The sequence below is a fragment of the Odontomachus brunneus genome, unplaced genomic scaffold (assembly GCF_010583005.1).
Source record: "Odontomachus brunneus isolate Ranch 3 - 2012 unplaced genomic scaffold, Obru_v1 Obru_scaffold_019, whole genome shotgun sequence".
Classification (NCBI taxonomy): Eukaryota; Metazoa; Arthropoda; class Insecta; order Hymenoptera; family Formicidae; genus Odontomachus; species Odontomachus brunneus.
The window spans coordinates 2,085,497-2,108,643 of NW_022639469.1; the positions used below are offsets into that span (position 1 = coordinate 2,085,497).

The window sequence follows — 23,147 nt, forward strand, 5'->3', positions numbered from 1 at the left end:
AGAGAGAGAGAGAGAGAGAGAGAGAGAGAGAGAGAGAGAGAGAGAGAGAAGGGGTCGAACTCGAGGGTGTGGGAGCCTGACGAACCTGGGAAAGAGAGAGGGGAGGGAGCGAGCAAGAGAGAAACAGAGAGAGAGACAGAGAGAGAAAGTTCGACTTCTGTCACCTCTACGCTGTCATTGCAGACTGCGCGGCGCCTCACGCTCTGAGTACGCGGTTAATTACTTACCGGCGATGCGATCTGAAATGAGCCGGTCGGAATGAGCGAGTCGCCTACTCTCCGGAATTAATCTCGATTACATTGAACACGATGGACAAGGAGGAGATAGAACAAGTGGACGGGGTGGACGATGTTGCGCAAAACGTTTGTAAAACGCTCACGGTTGAATCTCTGTGTGTAATCACTCGGTGCGTGTCGCGAGTGGATAAATGGGAAAGGAATGAAAGGATATTTTCATTGGACTTTACAAACTCTTTTGCATTCCCCGTTTTACGGTGCTTTGTCCTCTGTCTGTTAAATAACGAGACGTTCTTTTTTTGTTTCAGAGCGATCCCAGCACTGCGTTTCTGCGAGCAGCTCGCGCTGGGCAACTCGAGAAAGTCTTGGAGTACTTGGAGTCTGGAGTGGACATCAACTCTTCTAATGTTGTGAGTGGCCGACTTGTTTACTCTTTCCTTCTGAATTAAGGATAATACATAAAACCCAAGAAGTAACAATCCAAATTTCACTAATAATAAGGCTTGTTTTAGTAGCATTATCTAATGCTTGATATCTGGCTTTCAAGTTAGTGCTATGTCCTTCATGAATTGGAACTGAATGAACATTCTACTTCACTTCTTTAGCCTGTTTTCAGCTCGTCAGAGTTTCAGATCGTTTTTCTTTCTGAAGATGTTACGTAAGATAAAAGTACCAATGCTCGAACATTTTTGTTTTTTTTTTTTTTTGGTTTTTTGGTCTTTAAATACAGATATAAAAACTTTCAACATAAAATACACATACACATACTGAATATGTGCATGTATTTTATGTTGAAAATTTGAATATTCGTATCTAAAGATCAAACCAATAAGAATGCCCAGAATTGGGTACGTATTCAGGAATTTGTACTTTTACCTTTTATTTCCTTTTATTTATTTACCTTTTATTAAACTGTTCAATATGAATTCCGATCGGAATAATTCCGTTTTCCCTAGAAAACGCGATAGAAATGTAGGGAATAATGCCACGATTCTAATCGAAATTCATATTACGAACAGTTCCATAATACGTATCCTGAAATGTTCACAACACGTCGGAAACAAATCCACGAAGGACGCGGCACCAAGCCGAAAGGCAAATTAAGCATTTCCCTACACCGTGTGGAAGCATAAAATATCAATGTTCTTCATAGAACGTATCGGGTAAACTGTTTGTGTCTCTTGCAGAATGGCTTAAACGCTTTGCACCTGGCAGCTAAAGACGGTCACTTGGAAATCGTGAAGGAGCTCATAAATCGCGGCGCAATCGTAGACGCCGCTACCAAAAAAGGAAACACGGCATTGCACATAGCTTCTCTTGGTGAGTGATTCGACTGGACGTACTCTGAACGTGATTCGTCCTCTTCTCATCCGTGTCCATTCTTGCGTGCGGGTGTGTGCGCGGCTCATGAAATGTATAGGGGACAAGGACGCGAATGTGATTTTAAACAAACATTTATTTCCATAAAACTCGTGAGCTCTTAAGATTCTCGCCGTAAACTTTGTGTCTCGGGGACGTCTCTTTTTCTCTCTCTCTTTCCCTACTAATGACGATAAAAATTCGCTTGACACCGATATCTCCCGTTTCTTCTTTCCCAGCTGGACAAGAGGAGGTTGTACAATTGTTGGTGCAACGAGAGGCCTCCGTGAATGCACAATCGCAAAATGGATTCACGCCGCTGTACATGGCTGCTCAGGAAAACCACGATTCTGTGGTCAAGTACCTCCTCAGCAAGGGTGCGAATCAGACATTGGCCACCGAGGTTTGTACCGACCATTGTTCTTGTAATTCTTCCCTAGGACTTTGCTCATAACTGCTAAAAAATCTTGTAACATTTTTTTATATACTCTTTGATAGTTCGTTTAATATTTCTTATTGTTAATTTGGCGATTTATTATTCACATTCAGTACCGGTTTCGCACCGGCGCTCCAATGCTCGTCCCACACTCACGTTTCTTTTTTGTGCAGGACGGTTTCACTCCGTTGGCGGTGGCCATGCAACAGGGTCACGACAAAGTAGTAGCCGTTCTTCTAGAAAACGACACTCGTGGTAAAGTTCGACTGCCCGCCCTACACATCGCCGCGAAGAAAGACGACTGCAAGGCGGCCGCCCTACTTTTGCAAGTGAGTAGTAACACGCGTTGTCAATCGCGCGACGACCGTATTTTAGACGTTGAAGAAGCGCGCGGTAGCAATAAGAGGAGAAAATTAGTCCACGGCGTACCATTGCTGCTACAATTCCTCGAATTTCTCGCTGCCATTACAGAACGACCATAATCCCGACATAACATCGAAGAGCGGTTTCACGCCGCTTCACATAGCGGCGCATTATGGCAACGACCGAATCGCCTCCTTGCTTTACGACAGAGGCGCGGATATTAATTTTGCGGCGAAGGTGGGTGACTTTTCTTTTTCAACAGATAAACTTGAAATATCACACGCTGAGAGTTCATGTTTACCATCATAATTGTGTATTCGTTACTTTGTGAGAAATATCGCGACTCAGTGCAAAAGTAAAATTATGTCACAACCTAACTTCGCGTCACTCAAGATTGCTAGATTTTTATCATCATGACTTTAAATGTGCTGATAAAATTTTCCATATATAGAATACTGGAAATTCTAACATTGGGATATTTGACATTAATGGTAATTCTAGACATTAGAAATTTTAAAATACTTAAATATATGTTGAGGAGTATTTTTAATATTATAGATAAGAATATTTTTTTACTTTGGAGAGCTTTGTCATTATAATATATATAATTGTAGCACAATATCACACCGATACACGTGGCGGCGAAGTGGGGCAAGATCAAGATGGTGAATCTCCTCATGGGCAAGGGGGCGAACATCGAAGCAAAAACGAGAGATGGTCTGACCCCTCTGCACTGCGCAGCGAGGTCCGGCCACCACGAAGTAGTTGACATACTCATCGAGAAGGGAGCACCAATCGGCTCGAAGACGAAGGTAATGCACAAAGCAACAGATTTGTCCAACGCGCGTTCGCGGGCGCCGCAGAATCTCGTCGAGATCGTCGTTCAACCACACTCGGTTTCCGTTGACAGAATGGTCTTGCGCCGTTGCACATGGCTTCTCAAGGGGATCACGTCGACGCCGCGAGGATCTTGTTGTACCACCGCGCTCCCGTCGACGAGGTGACGGTGGACTACCTGACCGCGTTACATGTAGCCGCACACTGCGGCCACGTGCGAGTAGCCAAGCTACTACTGGACAGAAATGCCGATCCCAACGCGCGAGCGCTCAACGGATTTACCCCCCTTCATATCGCGTGCAAGAAGAACAGGATAAAGGTGGTGGAACTCCTCCTAAAGCACAAAGCTAGCATCGAAGCTATGACTGAGGTATGAGCTCGTCGAGTTTCTCTTTTCTTTTATATCGAAACACATCTACGATTATGTTCGTTAACAATGTGTTATATCCTGTTCTTCGCAGTCTGGACTAACTCCACTGCACGTGGCGAGTTTCATGGGATGCATGAACATCGTAATTTACTTACTGCAACACGAAGCTAGCCCCGACATACCGACAGTAAGAGGCGAAACGCCATTACATTTAGCTGCCAGAGCGAACCAAACTGATATTATTAGGATACTTCTTAGGAACGGCGCCCAAGTTGATGCACGAGCAAGAGTGAGTGTTGTGCTCTTCGTCGAAAGTTAAATTATTCGTGATAAATAACTTAAATGATAAATATCTGATATATTTGATGACGATTTGAAACACAAATTGTTCGCAGGAGGAACAGACACCGCTTCATGTCGCTTCCCGCTTGGGTAACGTCGATATCGTGATGTTACTGCTGCAACATGGTGCAGGAGTAGACGCTACAACGAAGGATTTATATACTCCGCTTCATATCGCTGCTAAGGAGGGCCAAGAGGAGGTAAAGTTATAATATATCGCGCGTAACCTGTGTGTAGACACATTTTTACAGTGCCCCTTTTTTACACGCAGGTTGCATCCGTATTATTAGAAAACAGCGCGTCGCTTACTGCAACGACCAAGAAAGGATTCACTCCCTTACATTTAGCGGCTAAGTACGGTAACATGAACGTAGCACGATTATTGTTACAGAAGAACGCACCCGTTGACGCTCAAGGGAAAGTAAATATTCCTTTTCTCCTCTAAATGTGACCTTTGCAAGATGTAATGTGAATTGGAGCATGTTTATACAAATGTTTCTTCTTATTTGTCAAACATAGAACGGGGTGACGCCTCTTCACGTGGCGTCTCATTATGATCATCAGAACGTGGCTTTACTTTTACTCGACAAAGGAGCTTCACCTCACGCCATGGCTAAAAATGGACACACACCATTGCATATTGCCGCACGTAAGAATCAGGTATGATCTTGAAGACTTGAATTTTTGATAGTGAATTTCTCAGTAGCGGCTGAAAAAGGATAATATTATTTTTATTTGTGATAGATGGACATCGCAACTACCTTGTTAGAGTACGGAGCGAAAGCCAATGCGGAATCAAGGGCTGGTTTTACGCCGTTACATTTGAGTGCACAAGAAGGTCATACTGATATGTCAACTCTTCTTATCGAGCATAAGGCTGACACAAATCACAAAGCAAAGGTGAGTAAAAGAGAAGAGAGCAATAAGATCTTTTGCAATCTATTGCTATGCTTTATATCGCAAATTCTTTACAGAACGGCCTTACGCCTTTGCATCTATGCGCACAAGAAGATAAAGTGAATGTCGCCACCATTCTTGTGAAGAATGGTGCTCAAATCGATGCTAAGACCAAGGTAATACAATAATTTGTTAATTTCTCTTCGACTGTATGCAATCGTGCATAGTTAGAAACACGTATCGTGATTGTGGCAATGTCAACGACTGTCGCATCTTCACTTACTGTGTTAGCGCTCTGTGCATAATTAAATTATCGCGGCTGACATAATCTTCGCGAGTAAAACTGCTCGTTCTTTTGTATACGTGCTATTGATAACACACCTTGTGATGCTCACTCATCTATACGATACAACGTAGTTACACGACTGTCGTTGGTCCCAAAGCATTGCTGCAAACAGGATACGCTGAATAAAACACAGTAGAATATCTCGAATAGAATGAAATATATAAATTACAAGGTCTAACATCGTAGAAAATGCATATCGCGTGTCCTCTTTCAGGCTGGATACACGCCGTTGCACGTGGCGTCGCACTTTGGCCAAGCAGCTATGGTGCGATTTCTCCTGAGATCCGGTGCAGCCGTCGACAGCAGCACCAACGCCGGTTACACTCCTCTTCACCAGGCCGCGCAGCAAGGACACACCTTGGTCATCAATCTACTCTTGGAGAGTAAAGCTAAACCGAATGCCGTGACCAACGTGAGTGTCCTTGTCGTATCGCCAGCTCTTTTCCAAACGAAAATTCCGCGTCGAGATTCGTCAGCGAGATCGAACGTAATAATAACCAGGAAATGTCTTCACAGAACGGGCAGACCGCTTTGGACATCGCACAAAAGCTCGGCTACATAAGCGTCATTGAAACATTGAAGGTCGTCACAGAGACCATCATCACGACAACTCACACCGTCACCATCGAGGAGAAGTATCGAGTTCAAGCACCCGAGTCCATGCAGGAGACATTCATGAGCGACAGCGAGGACGAAGGTGGTGAGTACTCGTATTTAATCACGCGAACACATCTTCTTGCCTTCTTTTCTATTGCTGCTTACTATTGTCTATTTACTAAGCGACTTATCGATGAAGACTCGCGATATTGGAACGAAGGTAGAGATTGTTACGAGAGACCTTTAATCGGGCGATGTCGCCGCCGCCGTTGCTTCTGATATCGCGGCAGTTTTCGTGATTATTGAACAGCTTCTGTCGCATAGCGTAATTATGTTGTTGCCTTGCGTGATAAGTTGAAATGAGGTAGGAGCAGTACATGCGAGAAATTGAGAATTGATAGCAAAGAGTAATACATAGTAGAGCTTCCTCGCTTCAGCTGACAGTTGATCAATTAATATTTTTAGTCTCGACTTTCCTTTTTCTTCCAAGGAGGAACTACATTCCTCGTCGTAAAAGTATTACTTGTACGCCATTATTACCGCAACGCACGCAGCGTTATTGAATTAGGCTAGATCCCAGAGCGATGAGGCTCTCTCTCCCGGTAGAGACGCACAGAGAACTGCACGCCAAGAATTAATAAGCAGGGTGGGTAATGAGTCGTTGCATGGAAGTGAAAATTGCGAGGACATAATTGAAAAGTAGGACATAACAAGTGAGAGATACAATGTCAGCGCTCGTCCGTAGGACGTGGTGACGCAGAGCGCGCGAGGATTAGGTAGAAATATTCGATTAGCAGTAGGCTCTTGTGAGCGATGCAGTTTTCCGCGCATGACCGCGTACGATAATATGCATGATACCAACACCAGCCAGTCAGCATGTGGGAACCGAAAGCTGCTAAGGACTCCCCTCGATAGGAACTGTCCCTAGTATCCTCTCCCCGTCCACCCGATTACAGGCGATACGGAGAAAAGCGCGTGACGTAGCAGGGAGGAATAGAGCGAAACGCGAATTTACCACGAAGAGAAAGTGTACTTTATATGTTATATCGATGAGGTGTCTTAGGTCTTTTCAGTTTTAACCGTGAAATTTATGAGGAACGGACAAATCAAGATATGCTATCGATGGAACTATTATTTGCTTGATTGTTGCGTTTATGTTATCTTCATTTCGCAAGAGCATGCACTTTAGCCGATACTCACTGGGTTGTTGTCTACCGAGTTTCTCTCTCTCGAGCGAGACACGAATAGTCCCGACATCATTTGTACATACGGTACGTGACAGTGAATCGTATAAATTATACAAATTCGAGAAACTTCGTTGAAGAAGCTCTGTAAATTTCTGGCCAGATCTCACGGAATTCGGTGTCGCGATTGGACGGTGCTTAATATCGCACGATCTTCCATGAGACCGATCTAAATTGCAAGAGACTCGCGCGGCGTTCTCACGGAAGACACATGACGTTTTCGCACGACTCGTACGTTTGCCAAACTCGCGGATCGCGTTTACAATGCGGTCGTAATTACGTTTTAAAGTCGTAGCACTGGCCTGTGAATCGATCATGCTTCTATTTCCTCCGCGTAAACTCGTAGAAAATGAAAAGTTCTCTTGAACTCGCGTCAATAGAACCTCTTATTTTACACGAGTTTAACGAAGAAAATAAATACACAGTCGATTCGCAGACTAACGCTATGTAAACGTCACTACGACCGCATTGCAGACGATCTCTAAAGGTTCACTTACTATTTACAGCATGGCAATTTATTTCCCACAGTAGGGACGCTTAAATACTCCACTCCTACGTGAGGATTATCCATAGATGAGCTCGCACAAAATAGAAAAGGGGTAAAAGCTTGCATTATGTACACGCTAGTCGGAGACGAGCTGTGCAGTTCGCACGTCGGCTCGCGGCAGCGATTCTCCTCGTCTCGCGTGTGCGGTTTTGCTTGCCAAATAACTAGGAGAGAGAGCTAACATAACGCCCAAAAAGATACGATCTTATCTTTAGCGGGAATCCTCTTGTACATGTTCTCAAGAGGGCTTTCCTGAAAGCAAGAAGAAAATTTTCTACGCACAATATTCTTAAAGCTAGAGAAATTTCGTTTTTCATTTACAGTGCAAGTCTTGTCTAAGCAGATATTTCTTCTAGTAAGAGAAGCATTCCGCTTCAAACAAACATGTAACTCTTGATTCAAAAGAGTGGAAAGAAAGTTAGAATAATATCTAGTAGACTTCCGATTAATAGATTCACTTCATTAGAAGAAGAATACTCTTTCAAATATAGGATTGCATAGTACTTCGAAATCAAAGTGCTTTTCGTGGCCGTTGAACTATTTTCCTCTTGGCTTTAAAAGAATCCTCTTGAGGCTATGCGTAAGAGGGTTTTCCGTTAAGAATAAGATAATATCTTCTTGGGTACGTGAAGAAAGCACCTCCCGCGCATCTCCCGCTCTCGACGGTATTACCCCTGCGTGTAGGCGTCGGCAATTGTCGCACACTAAACAACCCAGTGATAGCGAAACTTAGACACAGTGTATATGGTGCGAAAACTAGCGTTTCTGATGAAACCATGACCTTACCTCGACGGCGTACTCGATGTAGGTGGTGATGAAATCGGCACCGCAGCCATGAATGTGTACGGGCAGCCTCCGCACGCGCAACACGTGTACCTTCCTTCTTACTACCAGGGCCAAATGACCTATACCCGTAAGTTGTCTGTAACTCTGTTTCTGTTCACTTTCTCTCTCTCTCTCTCTCTTTCTTTATATCTATATATATATATACATATATCTATCACGCGGGTGCCACCGTCCGCCCGCCCGCTCGCCGCGGAAATGAATATTATACAACGTACACCACGGCACTTTTGCGCAAACAGAAAGAAAGACGAAACTATCGCGGCTCAATCATGGAATAATCGTCATTCGCCGGCGTTGTCACTACCTTCTTGTGCGCGCATCATATGTGTCTCGACACGCGTGTGTCATATATCTAGAGATGAAAATGACCCAGTCTGACGATAATTTTGAAGAGCTGGTAAGATGGTAATTTAGAAAAAATTTGAAGTAAAAATATTTTAGTACAAAGTTTAAAAGGAGCGTACAGTCTTTAAGATAAGTAAGACACTTTATTTAACTCATATTTACTATAAAATATTTTGATACTGTATATTAATACATTACATATAGCGTATAATTAAAAAACTAGATACATAATTACTAGAGAAATCTAAAAAAAATTTTTAGTCTCTCTCTATATTTTTCATACTTCGAAAACAGTCTCGATTTACATTTTTTATATCATTTTACAGGATTACAGTATTTTCATTTATTATCTTGTCGTTTTAGCGACTGTGGTTTATAAATTGAAAATTTTTAGTGGTATTTTAAGAAGTAAAGGCTTTAATACTCTCGAAGAATTGCAAATAGTTACCTTTCTCTTACTTCATAGATCATGAGACGTTGATCATGACAGTTGATGAGAATATAAGAAGAATGTTGTTTTATCTTATGCGGGAAACACGAATATTTGTGCGTGTCGAAAAAATAACGAGTTTTTCCAAAATTACCAATAAATTACCATTTTACCGTACTTTGATCGTAAGTAATCGTCACTTTGAATCTGACGATAATTTTACATCTCTGGCCATATCACGCTCCGCTCATTTATGTACGCTTCGTGTGCAACATCTCGATCCGTTCGAGCTCTCTCGTTACATCGCGTATTATTGTTACTACACGCACGGACACACCCATCCTTCGCCCGCTATTTCTATCACATTTACTATTTCGTTCGCCTGCCCCCGCCATCCATCTCTCGTGCCATGAGTCTTTTATTTTCGATGACAGCAGCGCGATACCCGCCGGACATTGTGTCGGCCGACATGCCAAGTCTGCGCGACCGAGTTGTACTGCTTCTTCTTTTTTTTTTGTTCCATACTCTACGCAGGATTAAAAAAGCTCGCTTATAAGAGAACGCAGATCTGATTTGGAAAAAGAGACGCATTTTACCGTTCTGGGTGAAATGAGAGATTTATCTAGAAATTTTATAAATTTTTGTGTTAGCAAAAATGCGATTTGCGTTCCACACCGAGACGAGTTGGATATGCTAAATACTTAACGTGACATGCAAAATATCCAGGATTGAAAAATTACTTTTTAAAAATCATTCATTGTAAAGAATAACTCTTTATCGCTAATGAAAGGGTATAACGTGTCGCTGCAATTTTCATTAAACTTTTCATCAGGTTTTGGAAACCCTTCCTTTTACGATTTCCATTTCATGCAGATGCATTCTACATGTGCAATGTAACGATTATATTTTATATTTTACCCAAAAGATATGTAATTACGTCACCATCACCGTTATTGATAAAAAGAAACAACACCGTTATCGAGACGTTGCTAAGAAAAGGTAACAAGTAAACTTGTACTGTAACAACAGTACAAGTAAACTTGACCTTACTCCGGTCGTGAGGATATCCTACGTTGATGTGCAAACGCGCATAAACAAGTAGCGCTCGAGGAGAACGAGAAACAGATCGATCTTGTTCCGAAGTGCGGAATGCATGCTTCTGCTTCGTGCATCTTTCTGCTCGAGAAGCAAATGCGTGTGTGTGTGTGCACACGCGCGCGTTCCGCGTTCTGAATTCATCCGCCGCGCTGCAATATGCATCGTCTCGTTCAAGCAAATTGTGCAACCAAAAAATTTAATCTCGTCCTTAGCGGAATCCTCTTGTGTATGGCCTCTCAAGAGGATCTTTCTAAAAAACCAAAAGAAAGATATTCCAACATTCAAGAGAAAAGAACTCTAATATCAAAGTGCTATTTCCTGTAATTACATATTCAAAACTTTTTACCGAAAGAGTATTTCTCTTCTAGTGAGGAGAAATAATATCATGCATAAAACGTTTTCCTTTTGATTTTAAAGCTCCCCCGCATTGTCTATCTCTTTTTTATGACGTCAGAAGCGAGAAAATGCATGCTAAAAATTCTTGCGAAATACGTTAAATAAAAAATGTATATCCATAAAGTAACACTTGCAATCGATTAAACAAATTTGTAAGATATTCCGTGCACTCCCCTTTTGTTCTAACAATCAATAATTTATCGTAAATTAACGTGACATACAATTCATCTTCTTAACCTATTCTTCTTCTACCTATTTCTTCGCCTATTTCTATTCAGATTAATTTACAATAAATTATTGATTGTTAGGGGAGTGCACGGAATATTTTACAAATTTGTTTAATCGATTGCAAATGTTACTTTATGGATATATATTTTTATTTCAATATATTTCGCAAGAATTTTTAGCATACATTTTCTCGCTTCTGACGTCATTAAAAAAAGATAGACAATGCAAGGGGCCAGAAGAGCCTTAAAGGAATTCTATTGAGGCTCTGTGTACAGATTGTCTGATGATAGGTACAAAATAACTCTTATACATATAGATTAGATCAAACTGAACTCAAGTTCCTCTACCATTTTGTAAACAATCATGTAAAACTTGAAGTTATTAGTTAAAGAAGATTTGCGAATGACTGCGCGTGATCTGCTGTAGATTCAAAATTTGATATTTATTTTTGCCATAAAATTCTCTCCGTGAACGTTTCGCCATCTATGATCCGATATCTTGGATATGTACACTGAGAGAAATGGTTTGGTGAATGACGCTATACTCGTCTTATGAAAGTAATATGGTGAATTTATATGCGATATCTGGTTCACATATCCAATATTCTGATTATGATGCCTCGACGCATCTGGTAGTCAATACCGAGACATTTAGTTGTAGACATCTAGACAGTTTGGTAATTTTCTCTAGACCTGCGATACTATTGACGCGATAGTTAACTCGCTGCGACGTTTCCTTTTTCATCTATACTGATTTGTAAAGACGATGCTGTAAAAGAGTAAACGCTGAAACCGTCAAATATTTGGAAGAATTAAATTTCTTAAAATATGTCGACGAATTTAGTGTAGTAAATATATGAAGATTATATACAGTAAGTATATGAAAATTATATATAATATGGTTAGATTTTAGGTTAGGTAAGAAGTCTAACACTACTCCGTAACTATTCATAAGATTCACCAAATGAATTGTATGCTGTACCAGACGGTTAGGTAAATGTATTTAAGCATTACTGTAATGCTACTTAGACAATGCGCTCACCAGATAGTTTGGTATTATTGACTAAATACTTGTTATACGATTATTCACCATACTGTTTGGTAAATAGAATTTTGGTTAATATCATCAGACATTTCCCTCAGTGTAAGAAAGAACTCGACTAAGGATGAGATTGTGTTTCCTGGGTGTACATTCAACCTCGACATTTTTTCTCACTCCGACGCACTATTCGCGCACTCACGTGCGGAAACGCGAGCTCCTGGACATAGTCGCCGCGTTGGGGATTTTCCTTTCGCACTGAGAGAAAAATATATTTGCTTTCGGCGTCAACTATACTTTTTTGTGACTTTAACCAGAAAAATAATTAGAAGAACCATCTTGCTAATAACAGTTACTAAAATAAAGGTTTTTCTAATCATTTTTGTGGTTAAAATCAGAAAAGAGTATAGTTGACGCCAAAGGTAACTATATTTCTCTCTCAGTGTGTAGCTAGCTGGGGTGGATGAAAGGGTAAACAAGAGTCGCGCGGCGCGTTCTCGAAGGAGAGAAAGATTCGCGACTCTACGCGAGAGGACTTCACGTGTGGCGCGGCGGCTGCAACGAAATAGGGCGTGCTGCTACTGTTAATGCAATTTACATAATAACGAGCTGTACGATCATTACATCGAGTCGACTAGCGCGCGGGCCGCTTCGGCGCGCTCTGACGTTCTCTTCCTCCTCCTTCTCCTCCTCCTCCTCCTCGTCGTCGTCGTCGTCGTCGTCGTCGTCGTCGTCGTCGTCGTCGTCGTCGTCGTCCTCCTCCTCCTCCTCGTAATCGACGTCGTCGTCGTCGTCATCATCGTCATCATCACCGTCGTCGTCCTCGGCTTCGTGGTCGTAGTCGTAATCGACGTAGTCGTAGTTGTAGTCACACAAACACCGCCCTCCACTTCAGCTACCTGTTATGCAACACAGTCGGTGTGCGTGTCGTGCCGCGTTATTAGTGCAGTTAGTCCAACCCCTGCCGCTTGGCGTGCCGCCAAATACGATTCCGGACCGAAATAATCTCGAATTTATATAACGCTCGCGGGCGTCAAACATCGATTACAGAAGCGAAGAGAAAAGAACAGGAGACGCGGAGGCGGAGAAACAAAAGTAAAAAAGAAAATATAAAAAAAAAAACACATACAGAAACGGAGGAAGAGGGAAATACAGTGCGCAATTGCCACCCGCGCGCGCAAATCGACGCCTCCTGGTGCGGTTTCCGGCGTTCGCGACGAACTAAATCAACCGCGGATACTTCCAGCTGCGCATCTCTCGCGAATTCGCCAAGTGCCGAGAGGACATCGCCACAATTGTTTCCCCCCTCTCGCGCTAATGCTAATCGCCAGGCCGATTATGCAATGGTTCTGATCGAATTACGCGATTACGATGACCGAATCGACGATTCGATCGGGTCCTATAGTAAAACGGGCAGAACAGCGGGCGATAAAAGGTAACGGGCGATCCCGTGGATGCCGTCGTTATCTGGCCTTTCGCGTTTTTTCCAGCCAGGTCTGAACTTTGGCCTAATCGTGGCTCGCGCGGTTAATACATATACACATAGAAATCGCCGTCGTGTCCAGCGCGAGCCGGCGCGGATCTAATCGCGCGAATCACCCGGAGGGAAATATCCTCGCGTGCGCTCGCACGCCCGCGCATTACTCCTCCGGCCCGAGGACGAGGAAGCCGAAGCGCGAGTGTTCACCAGCGTGCGCGCGCTGGACAACTCGTCGTCGGCGGCGCCGAGTGAATAAAGTAGCGGTGCAAAGGCTCTCAAAGGCGGCGGCAAGTTACTATTATAAAATTGGTGATTCACGGAATGAGGTCAGCTAGTCTCAGAGCCGGCTAAGTCCTGCGCCGGTCGAACCTGCATCAATCTCCGGGAAGTGAGCAACAGTCGCTGTTCCTGACCCCCGCGGAGCGAGAGAGCGCGCGAGTGACGGAGGGAAAGGAAGTGAAGTACAACGCGGCGCGGCTTATAATGCAATTAAACGAATTGAATCTAATCGAGTGAACCCGTCCGTCCATCTATCTATCCATCTATCTCCCTATCACTCACTCTTCAGCTCGTTCATAGTCAAGCCCCCTATATACCTAGTGATATTCAAAGTGAGGGCACGGTCTCCATTCGATAAGCTGCCTATTCGCGCGATAACAGGAGGAACGACAGTCACGTTGACAACGTTCGCCAACGAAGAAGGAGGCACGAAAGGAAGACAAGGAAAACAAGAGACAGTGCGTCGATAACACTACTAATTGTCTTAACAGTGCTGGAGATATTGACCAAAACCGCTGTCGCCGTCAACAGTCCGTTATATCGGCCGGTACTTTGCACTGTCACGTCACACCACCTGCGCGTATCGAGTGCACGTGTTGAATGTGAAATTTCGGACGTACGACCTGTCAGACGAAGGAGAAGGCGAGGAAGAAAGTCGGGGGAAAGCAAACGAAAGTGCAAACGAGAGATAACTAGTGAATTGCACTGTCTTAATAGTGCTGAGGATATTGACCAAAATCGCCATTATCATCAACAGTTATATCAGCCGATCTTTCCCGCGCTGCCACCTGCGCATATTGAGTGCACGTGTTGCACACGAGATTTCGGACGTACGACCTGTCAAATGAAGAGGAAGGCGAGGAGGAAAGACGGGAGAAGCAAACGAGTCGATAACGTGTCGATAACTGGTGAACTGCACTAATTGCCTTAATGGTGCTGGGGATAATCACCAAAATCGCCATCACCAATCAACAATCGATCTTTTCCGCTTTGCCATATCATACCACCTGCACATATCGAGTGCACGTGCTGTGCGTACGAGATTTCGGACGTACGACTTGTCAGACGTTGCATCGCGCTAGTGCGTCAACGACGCTTGAGGATACGGAACGGTTCTCTGGCAGGGTGATTGAGGCAGGAGGCAAGGACGCCGGATTCGCGGAGTGCTTTTCGTGTTGAAGGGCAAGATCGATCAAGGGAGCAAGATGGTGAAGAGCAAAGCGAAGAAGAAAGGCTCGTCATTCGCGTGCGGTTGTTCGTGCAACTGCGGCAGCAGGAACAGCGACATATTGTGTAAATATTGCGGTATCTGTTTGCGTTACGCGCCATTTGTTACGAAGGACGACGACGAGGACGAGTCGCTTACCGCCAGCCCTCCCGTCTCGATCTAATCACCCGCGCGAGCGAGCGGAAATCACGAGCAGATGCCGCGAATTACCCTCTTTTTTCTCTCCTCGTTTCTCTTTTTAATCCACCGGCCGGGTGAATAGAAGCCCGCCGTCGCGTCCTGGCAACGTCCCGTGAACATCAGTTAAAGTTAAACCAAGCTTTAATTACTCGCGACACGGATTCTTTCTTTATAACAAAAATTCACGACTGGCATTACGTGGACGCGGGTATACATCGTGAGGAAATTATTTTTAATTCCTCTTCGATCGATTTGTTTTATGCACACGTGACGGTGAGGTAAGTTGATCAATTAGCAGATCGGGCGGGGTTGAACTGTCACAACTAATCTTAGGGAAGTGAAACATTCTTCACTGAACTACCGTATTTTTACCTCAGCGAGATAGCTGTGTTTTTAATTCCCCTTCGATCAATTCGTTTAGTACACAAGTGGCGGAGGGAAGTGACCCACTCACCGTGCAATCGGGAGCTTGATTGAGTGGTCGAGCTGTCATAACGATTCTTAGAGAAGTGACATCTTTCATTGAGATACAGTATCATTTTCATTGAGATGACTATATTCTTAATTCTTCTTTAATCGATTTATTTTGTATACGTCTGGCAGAAGGGTAAATCGACCTAGCACTGTATAATCGGGAGCTTAGACAGTCGAGCTGTCATGACTCTAATCTACAAATACGTTTTTCACTGAGTCTTTCACTATAGTTATACTTTAATTTCCTCTCGTTTTTTACTATAGTTATACTTTTATTTCTTCTTCATGTAATTTCTTTATTCACGGCTGACAGTGGGATGAATTGTTCCACCACTGTGCAATCGTGCGAGCTTAATCAGATAGTCGAATTGTCTCAACTGTTCTTAGAGAAGTGACATATTTTTCATTGAGAGATACTGTACGGTTTTTCCTGAGATGACTATATTTTTAATTCCTCTTTAATCGATTTGTTTTGTACACGGCTGACGATGAGGCAAATTCACCCAGCACTGTACTATCGGGAACTTAATTAGACGGTCGAGCTATCATGGTTCTAATCTAAAGAAGCATTTTTTACTGAGTATTTTTGCTATCGAGCTAATTATACTTTTATTTCCTCTTTAAGTAATTTGTTTTCTACACTGCTTAATTAGATAGTTGTCTTAATTATTCTTAGAGAAGTGACATATATTTCATTGAGATATTGTACTTTTTTCATCGAAATGATTATACTTTTAATTCCTCTTTAATCGATTTGTTTTGTACACGGCTGGCGGTGGGGTAAATTGACCCAGCATTGTGCAATCGGGAGCTTAATTAGACGGTCGAGCTGTCATAGCTAATCTTAGAGAAGTGACACATTTTTCACCGAGATATTATATTTTCGTCATCGAGGTAGCTATATTTTTAATTCCTTATTGATTACTTTGTTTTGCATACGGCCAGCGGCGAGGTAAATTGTCTCACTGTCGTGCAATCGGGAGCTTAATTAATTGTCATGGCGATTCTTAGAGAAGCGACATATCAACTTCATTGATATAACCATTTTTAATTCCTCTTCGATCGATTTTACACTTGCCACCGTGCGAGCGAAAATTTGATTAGATAGTCGAGCTGTCGTGTCTAATTTTAGAAAAGTGACGAATCTCTCATTGAAATACTCTATCTCTTTCATTGAGACAATTACACTTTTAATTCTTTCTTGACTAATTTTGTACGTGGGTGTTGGAGTAAGTCAATTCATCATCGTATAATCGAAAACTTAATTTGACAATTGAGCTGTCACAATGATTCTTAGAGAAGTGACATATTCTTCACGTTAATATACTATATTTTTTTAGATAATTATATTTTTTCTCCTCTTCCATTACGAATGCCTTCGAGAATTAAGCGATTTCTCGTCTGAAGCTCTTTTCCTGATTGTTCCTTTAGAAAAAGACGGCTGATGCTGAGCCTCAATTAAATTTGTTCCACGTTCACGAGAACGGCCGTCCGAACAAATACAGGAGGCGTCGAGCGCGAATTGTCAGAATTAGCATAACACACCACGTTATCGCGGCACTAAGGGCATCGCGAATGCATCTTTGCACAGCGCTCTGTCCCCTTGAACTGCTCCGCGATAATCGCTGTTTGCGAGGCGATAACGCAGACGCAACGCGCGCCACGCGACTCCGCTGTCACGACGCTAAGTAACGTTAACGAGCGTTAAATACCGATTTCCCACGGGTCGTTGTTTCATCGCACGCGGCGTTACCACAGTCGTGCCGTTGTCCAGTTTACGAGATCTAAAACGTTTCACGTGATATCGCTCAGGACGTCGCAACTCGGCCGATTTTAACCCGTCGATGCACTCCGCGACTCGAGCCCGTCGCAGCTGTCAATTTGCGCCGCGCCAGCGACGCAAAGGTGTCGTCATCGCTTTGATCTATATCGTGCGCGCGTGATCTTTCAGACAACGAGAGAAATACGCGGTTAATGAGGAGATTAAAAACAGAAAAAAGGAACAGAGAAACAGAGATGGTCGGGGTGATCGCGCGCGCGTGCGGCGCGTAATCCCGAAATATCTCGAGGCTCTCTCGATTTAGCGACGACAACGGCGCGCACACATGTCCGACACACGTTTTCACCGGCACGTGTTACACTATCGATTGTGTATTTATCAACGGCGGTGCGTTACTACGTGATAATCGGCGCTCGCGCGAAAAGAGATAACGGAGAAGAGCGCGCGGGCCGGGCAGGGCCGCGCCACGCGACCATGCTTTCGCAGGCTCGTGAGTGTTAATGAAAGCTAAACGGCTCGTGGCTCTATGGCTCATTGTCCGCGATCGGGGGCGCATCGTGGCCCCGTAGTAAATGACGGATATCCTTGGGCGTGGCGTGTGTACGCTAATATCGGAGCGAAATCCAGGTCGTGCGTCTTGCGCGAGAGTCGGCGCGCCGACGACGACGCGACGGGAGACGCGCACCCTGAAGAATTTCGAGGCTCTCTCCGGGTCGTGGAGCGAATTTCGCGCGGCGCGTTCAACTCGGAGGGCCGAAGGGACGTTGTCCTGATTGATATTGCAGGGAAGGAAGCAAGCGCGAAAATGAACAAACTCGCGGAAATTGTCATATGTACATCGAGAGAAAACAAATGATCTACCTGAAATTATTGTATTTTTGGCTCCAATTATATTTTTTTATTATTCTATTCTAACGCAAAAATAGTAGTGATAATGTCATTAATTCTAGAGTTCTAAATATGAGTCAAATTTACCCAGATTTTTCAAACGTTATCGTCCTTAAAAACATGTGTTTTGTTTTTTCTCAATATAACTTTTTTCAATTTCATTGAATCGCAAAAAGCATCACTAGTTTCATATTATATATATTTTTATATATTTTATATATTTTTATTTTATATATTTTCATATATTTTATATATTTTTATTTTATATATTTTTATATATTTTATATATTTTTATTTTATATATTTTTATATATTTTTATTTTATATATTTTTCAGTGTTTTCTGTACCAATTAAAAAAGATAGATTAAATTTCGATCTTTTTTTGGAAGTTGTGGGTAAATAAAAATACGCTGAGCTGAGCAAATGAAAATTTGACCATATCTAGAGTTTACGTAACTTTTTGACGTTTAGGGTTCTAAGGTTATATATATATATATATATATATATATATATATATATATATATAATATTATAGCGTGATTATCCAATAAGATAGAAAGCGAAATTATTCCATTTTAGAAGAATTCGTAATTTTTATAAACAAAATACACAACATCGAGTATTTTTTCGGACATGTAACGAGTCTAGGACATCCTATTTTTTTTTAATACTTAAACTCCTTAAGAATACCTAATGGAAAAATGACAAATCTTTTACAAGAATTCTAAGAACCTTGTGTCGAGTGTACCTCAGGATCGGCCCAGATTGTGAAAGACGCGTTTAGCGCGGATTTAACACTGAATGCCACTGTTGTTCAGGTCCCTGCGTATTTCTGTACGGCGTGTGCGAGCGCACCCGATTCTGCGGTTTCGAAGTGAAAACGGAGTTCGCTCCACGCGAGAATTATTCGCTATCCTAGTCACCGACATTGTAATAACGCGAATATATGTTCGCATATTCGAAGAAGGAACCTTAATTATTTCTTCCTCATACATCCCGCACTTCGCAAGAAGTAAGTAAATCTCTTCCTGAAAGCGCACTCAGATATCCCGATCTAGCTCTTCGATTTACTCCACGATTCAAGTTCATCGCAGCTGTCAACTTGCGGCGCGTTAACGACGCAGAAGTGCGATGGAAATCGCGCGAGTTTTTCCGACTTTTTTCAAAAAAAATGTGCACGACTCGTAAGAGATCGCAAGAAGAGGAGAGAGACAGAGAGGGAGGGACGAGGCCTGTTCTTTGTAGCTGCACTGCTAAACTAGTGCAATAAGTTAGAGTGAGAAAACGTATATTTGTCCCACTTCAATATATAGCACCAGGGGGTTGATTGTGTATCTCGAAATGGAGTGAAAATTACAAAAAAGTGAGCAAATTCACTAGGCATTGACCAGTGAAGTTACAAATATTCTAGTAAATTTGCTCACTTTTGTCAATTTCACTTCGTTTTAAGATACACAATCGACCCCCAGTTCAGCAGTGCAGCTACAAAGAACAGGCCTACGGAGATGCTTGGGGAATTGGTGCACGCGGTCGGGCGCTTCCGGGAGCAACGCGATTTGCGTGCGTGCGTGCGAACGAGCGAGCGATTGCGTGGCGCGAAACCGACGTACGTACGAAGGAGCGCGCGCGCCGGCTCGGCCAAGATTCGACTTTATATCGCGAGGTATCGCCAGCCGCGAGACTCGCATAAAAACATATTATTCGCGTGTACCGCGCGTTTCACCGCGCGCTCGCTCGTCTCGCCTCTCGCCTCTCGCCGCCGTTCTCTCTCTCTCAGTGCAGCGCGTTGCGTCCGCGGAAAACGCATCGTCCGGCTCGACACAGCACGGCAACGGCACGGCACGGCGTGACGAGAGACAGACGTTCGCTCTGAAATTGACCGGTGCGCGTCTCTCGCGGGGCAAGAGGAACGACTAGAAGAGCGGACGTGCATTTTTATCAGGCGCAACGGTATCAGGTATCGGAAACACGAGTGGCGATCGCCATTCCGGAATGGGGAGAGCCGCGCGTCACTCAAATACGGCTCGCGGGGGATACGGTATTCCGGCCGAAAACATCGTCGTCTTCGCCGTCGTCGTCGTCGAGTCTAATCGGACTCGACTCTGGCGGGGAACGTGACCCGGAGATACTTTGGTCCTACTATTACTACCATTGTCGTACTACCGCTCACGGACGCGGCATAACAATGAGATGGTGGAGGCATCAATGACATAAGTAGTGAATGATGATAACGCGCGACTGTGCTCTTCGCCATCGCAACTCGGCGAGGAGGACGACCATGACGATGACGGCGATGGTGGTCGATCAATGGCGCTGGTTTTTCACGTAGTGTCGCGGAAGAGGAGCACCGCTCGTTCCTCGTCAATAGTCAACCGCGTTGCTGTCCGCGGTTTTTCCTGTGTATTTTTAGCGTTTACGCGCGCCTAGGATATACGACCGCGATAAAGTCGCGATATCATTCCGATTTAATTGTCGTCGCGTAACGTCGCTCGGCGAGCATGAAACTGGGTCGACCGGTCGTCTGGCGCTTACGGACACACAGAAAAATAACTTGCTCTCTTAAGAATTTGAGGAAAACAATCCAAAGTTCAAGGGAAAGTATAATTAAAAATGCAAAGGAAAATAAGACTTCAAAATGGTTGACTGATTCAATGGAAAATGTTTGAAGGTTGAAGAAAAAAATGACAAGGTTCAAAGAGAAATAAAAAGGTTCGATGAAGAAATGATTAAAAGTTCAAGGGAAATTTCAAGGGAAAGTTCAAGGGAAAATCAAGAGCTCGAGGAAAGATAATTAAAGATTTAAAAAAAAAATTGAAGGCTATAATTAAAGGAAAATAATTAAAGAGATTTAGTGAAAAATAAAGATTTAATGGAAAGTTATCAAGAGTTCGGAAAAATAGCTCAAGATTCGGAGAGAAATAAAGGTTCAAAAGGAAATGCCTACGAGTTCAAAGAGAGATTAAGGGTTCAAAGAAGAATAATTAAAGCTTCAAGGGAAAACTATTAAAAGTTTCAGGAAAAATGACTAAAGGTTCAAAGGGAAATGATCAAAGCCTCAGGGGAAAATAATTACAGATTCAAAAAAAGTAACTAAGATTCACGCGGCTTCGGCGCGAACGATTTGACTAATGTTGCACAAGGAGAAACCCAAAGGAGAAGAATATTGCGCAAGGTCTTCCGAGTTCCCTCGTCGTCCTCTCGCCATTTCTTCGCTGAGCAATCGAGTTCGAATGCGAGTTCGAGCATGAGTCGAGTCTCCGCCGGGAGACTCTTGAAGTTCTTCTCATGATCGTGTCCGCCGTGTCCATGGAACTTGCTCCCGTGCGCTCTTTCTCTCTCTCTTTCTCTCTGCGCGACTTCACTCTAATTCTTGCATAACACCGTGCGACACCGTCCGGGGCAAGCAATTAGGCTGATAGGATGTCGACGAGCGACGATAGTCAACGCGAAAAGATCCGTCGTAGCGGCGAGGGCGGTCGTACATCGCGTGCGTGCCGTGTAATTGCGCCGAGACAATTGCTCGGTAAATAAACAGGTCGCGTCGCGACCGGTCGCGATTACGTTAGGCGCAGATTTTGCTCGTATCCGCGGCGAAGGCCTCCCCTCGCCCATGAACGCTCTCTCTCTCTCTCTCTCTCGCTCTCGGTTGAATTCCACACGCGCCGATCCGGCTACTCTCCGCGCTGCTCGCGCGACGCCGCGTCCTCCCGCTGATTGCGATTAGTATATTAAACTATTCTGGTGCATGACGCCGCCGCGCGTTAAACTGCACTCAGCGAAGACCTCCGACGCGGCGATTATCGCGCCTCGCGGCGCGAGTCGCCTTTTCGCCGGCGTAATTCGCGGCCAGGAGATATATGTAGGTCACTGCCTACGAGGTCGCCCGTAGCGCAGATAGAAACGGCTTCGGGAAGAAAGAGAGAGAGAGAGAGAGTGCGTACGTTGCGCGGCCGAGGAGCCACGCGTCGTCCTTGAACATCGTTTAAAATTAGCGTTTCTACGTTACAGTTTCTACGGGAGTGTTATATATATATATTCGCGCATACATGTTCACGAGAGAGAGAGAGAGAGAGAGGGAGAGGGAGGGAGTTGCTCGTGGACTCGCGCGCGAATTCGGATGTTTACATTAATTTTAGATATTAAGTGAGCGAACCTCTCCCTCTCTCTCTCTTTCTCTCGAGCTCTCTGGATAGCGCGTGACGTCATCTGATGGGCGAAACGTAAGGGATTTGGGGTAACGTCGGGCGGATTCATCTGATCTTCTCAGAAACGCGACCAGACCATCGCGAGATGTGGAACGAGATCCGCGAAGGAGAGAGAGAAGGAGCCGATCGGACGGCCAAAGACGTTTTGCGTTAAATTCGTCGCGTTCTCTCCGCTGGCGAGCACAACTTCACGTCGGCCGAGACTTCGCTCGACGGGGCGCAGGGAATTCAGGGGATGCCATACTTGAGAACTTTACTGAAAGAATTCCGAGGGAATTTTTTTCTGCAAAGTTCACGTCGTACTCGTTGCACAGAATTGCAAATATTTTTACACTGTACGTATGGTACAGTGCAATAATGAATTGGCTTAACATGTGACGAGAACAAAAAGAAATTTTTAAATTGACATCTCGAATCGTCAGTTGACGTAAATATTTACATTTTACATAACATATTGTTCCATATGTAGACATATTTGGATAATTTTTTTTACTTGCATATTTCTATCATATGTATTAAATATGAGTGCCATATGAATCAGCTAAAGGGATGCAGCCTTTATAAAGCAACTAGCAAAGTTGCTACCAAGTTTACGCGTACACCTGTCTATCTGGGACAGACATAATATTTATTAAAGTGCATTACTGTTTTTTTTTTTTTTTTTTTTTTTTTTTTTT

At 43.6% G+C, this 23,147-nt stretch overlaps 1 protein-coding gene across 23 annotated transcripts in view; it reads left to right on the forward strand.

Annotated features, from left to right (window-relative positions):
* LOC116841833 (ankyrin-3-like) overlaps positions 1-23,147 on the forward strand; it is a 125,776-nt gene that overhangs the window by 52,822 nt on the left and 49,807 nt on the right. For 18 of the 23 annotated variants that reach the window (XR_004377623.1, XR_004377624.1, XR_004377625.1 and 15 more), the window contains 16 exons: positions 545-646; positions 1,424-1,556; positions 1,835-1,998; positions 2,205-2,360; positions 2,503-2,631; positions 3,009-3,206; positions 3,305-3,601; positions 3,693-3,890; positions 3,997-4,143; positions 4,215-4,364; positions 4,463-4,603; positions 4,688-4,843; positions 4,918-5,016; positions 5,401-5,598; positions 5,703-5,886; positions 8,383-8,487. Coding sequence is in view for 5 of the 23 variants with exons in the window: in XM_032810239.1 (XP_032666130.1) it covers positions 545-646; positions 1,424-1,556; positions 1,835-1,998; positions 2,205-2,360; positions 2,503-2,631; positions 3,009-3,206; positions 3,305-3,601; positions 3,693-3,890; positions 3,997-4,143; positions 4,215-4,364; positions 4,463-4,603; positions 4,688-4,843; positions 4,918-5,016; positions 5,401-5,598; positions 5,703-5,886; positions 8,383-8,487 (2,557 nt within the window). In the remaining 18 variants the exon portion in view is untranslated. Of the gene's footprint in view, positions 1-544; positions 647-1,423; positions 1,557-1,834; positions 1,999-2,204; positions 2,361-2,502; positions 2,632-3,008; positions 3,207-3,304; positions 3,602-3,692; positions 3,891-3,996; positions 4,144-4,214; positions 4,365-4,462; positions 4,604-4,687; positions 4,844-4,917; positions 5,017-5,400; positions 5,599-5,702; positions 5,887-8,382; positions 8,488-13,121; positions 15,008-19,978; positions 20,223-23,147 lie in introns of those variants that run through there. The other 5 variants (XR_004377616.1, XR_004377626.1, XR_004377619.1 and 2 more) reach the window with 4 other exon arrangements.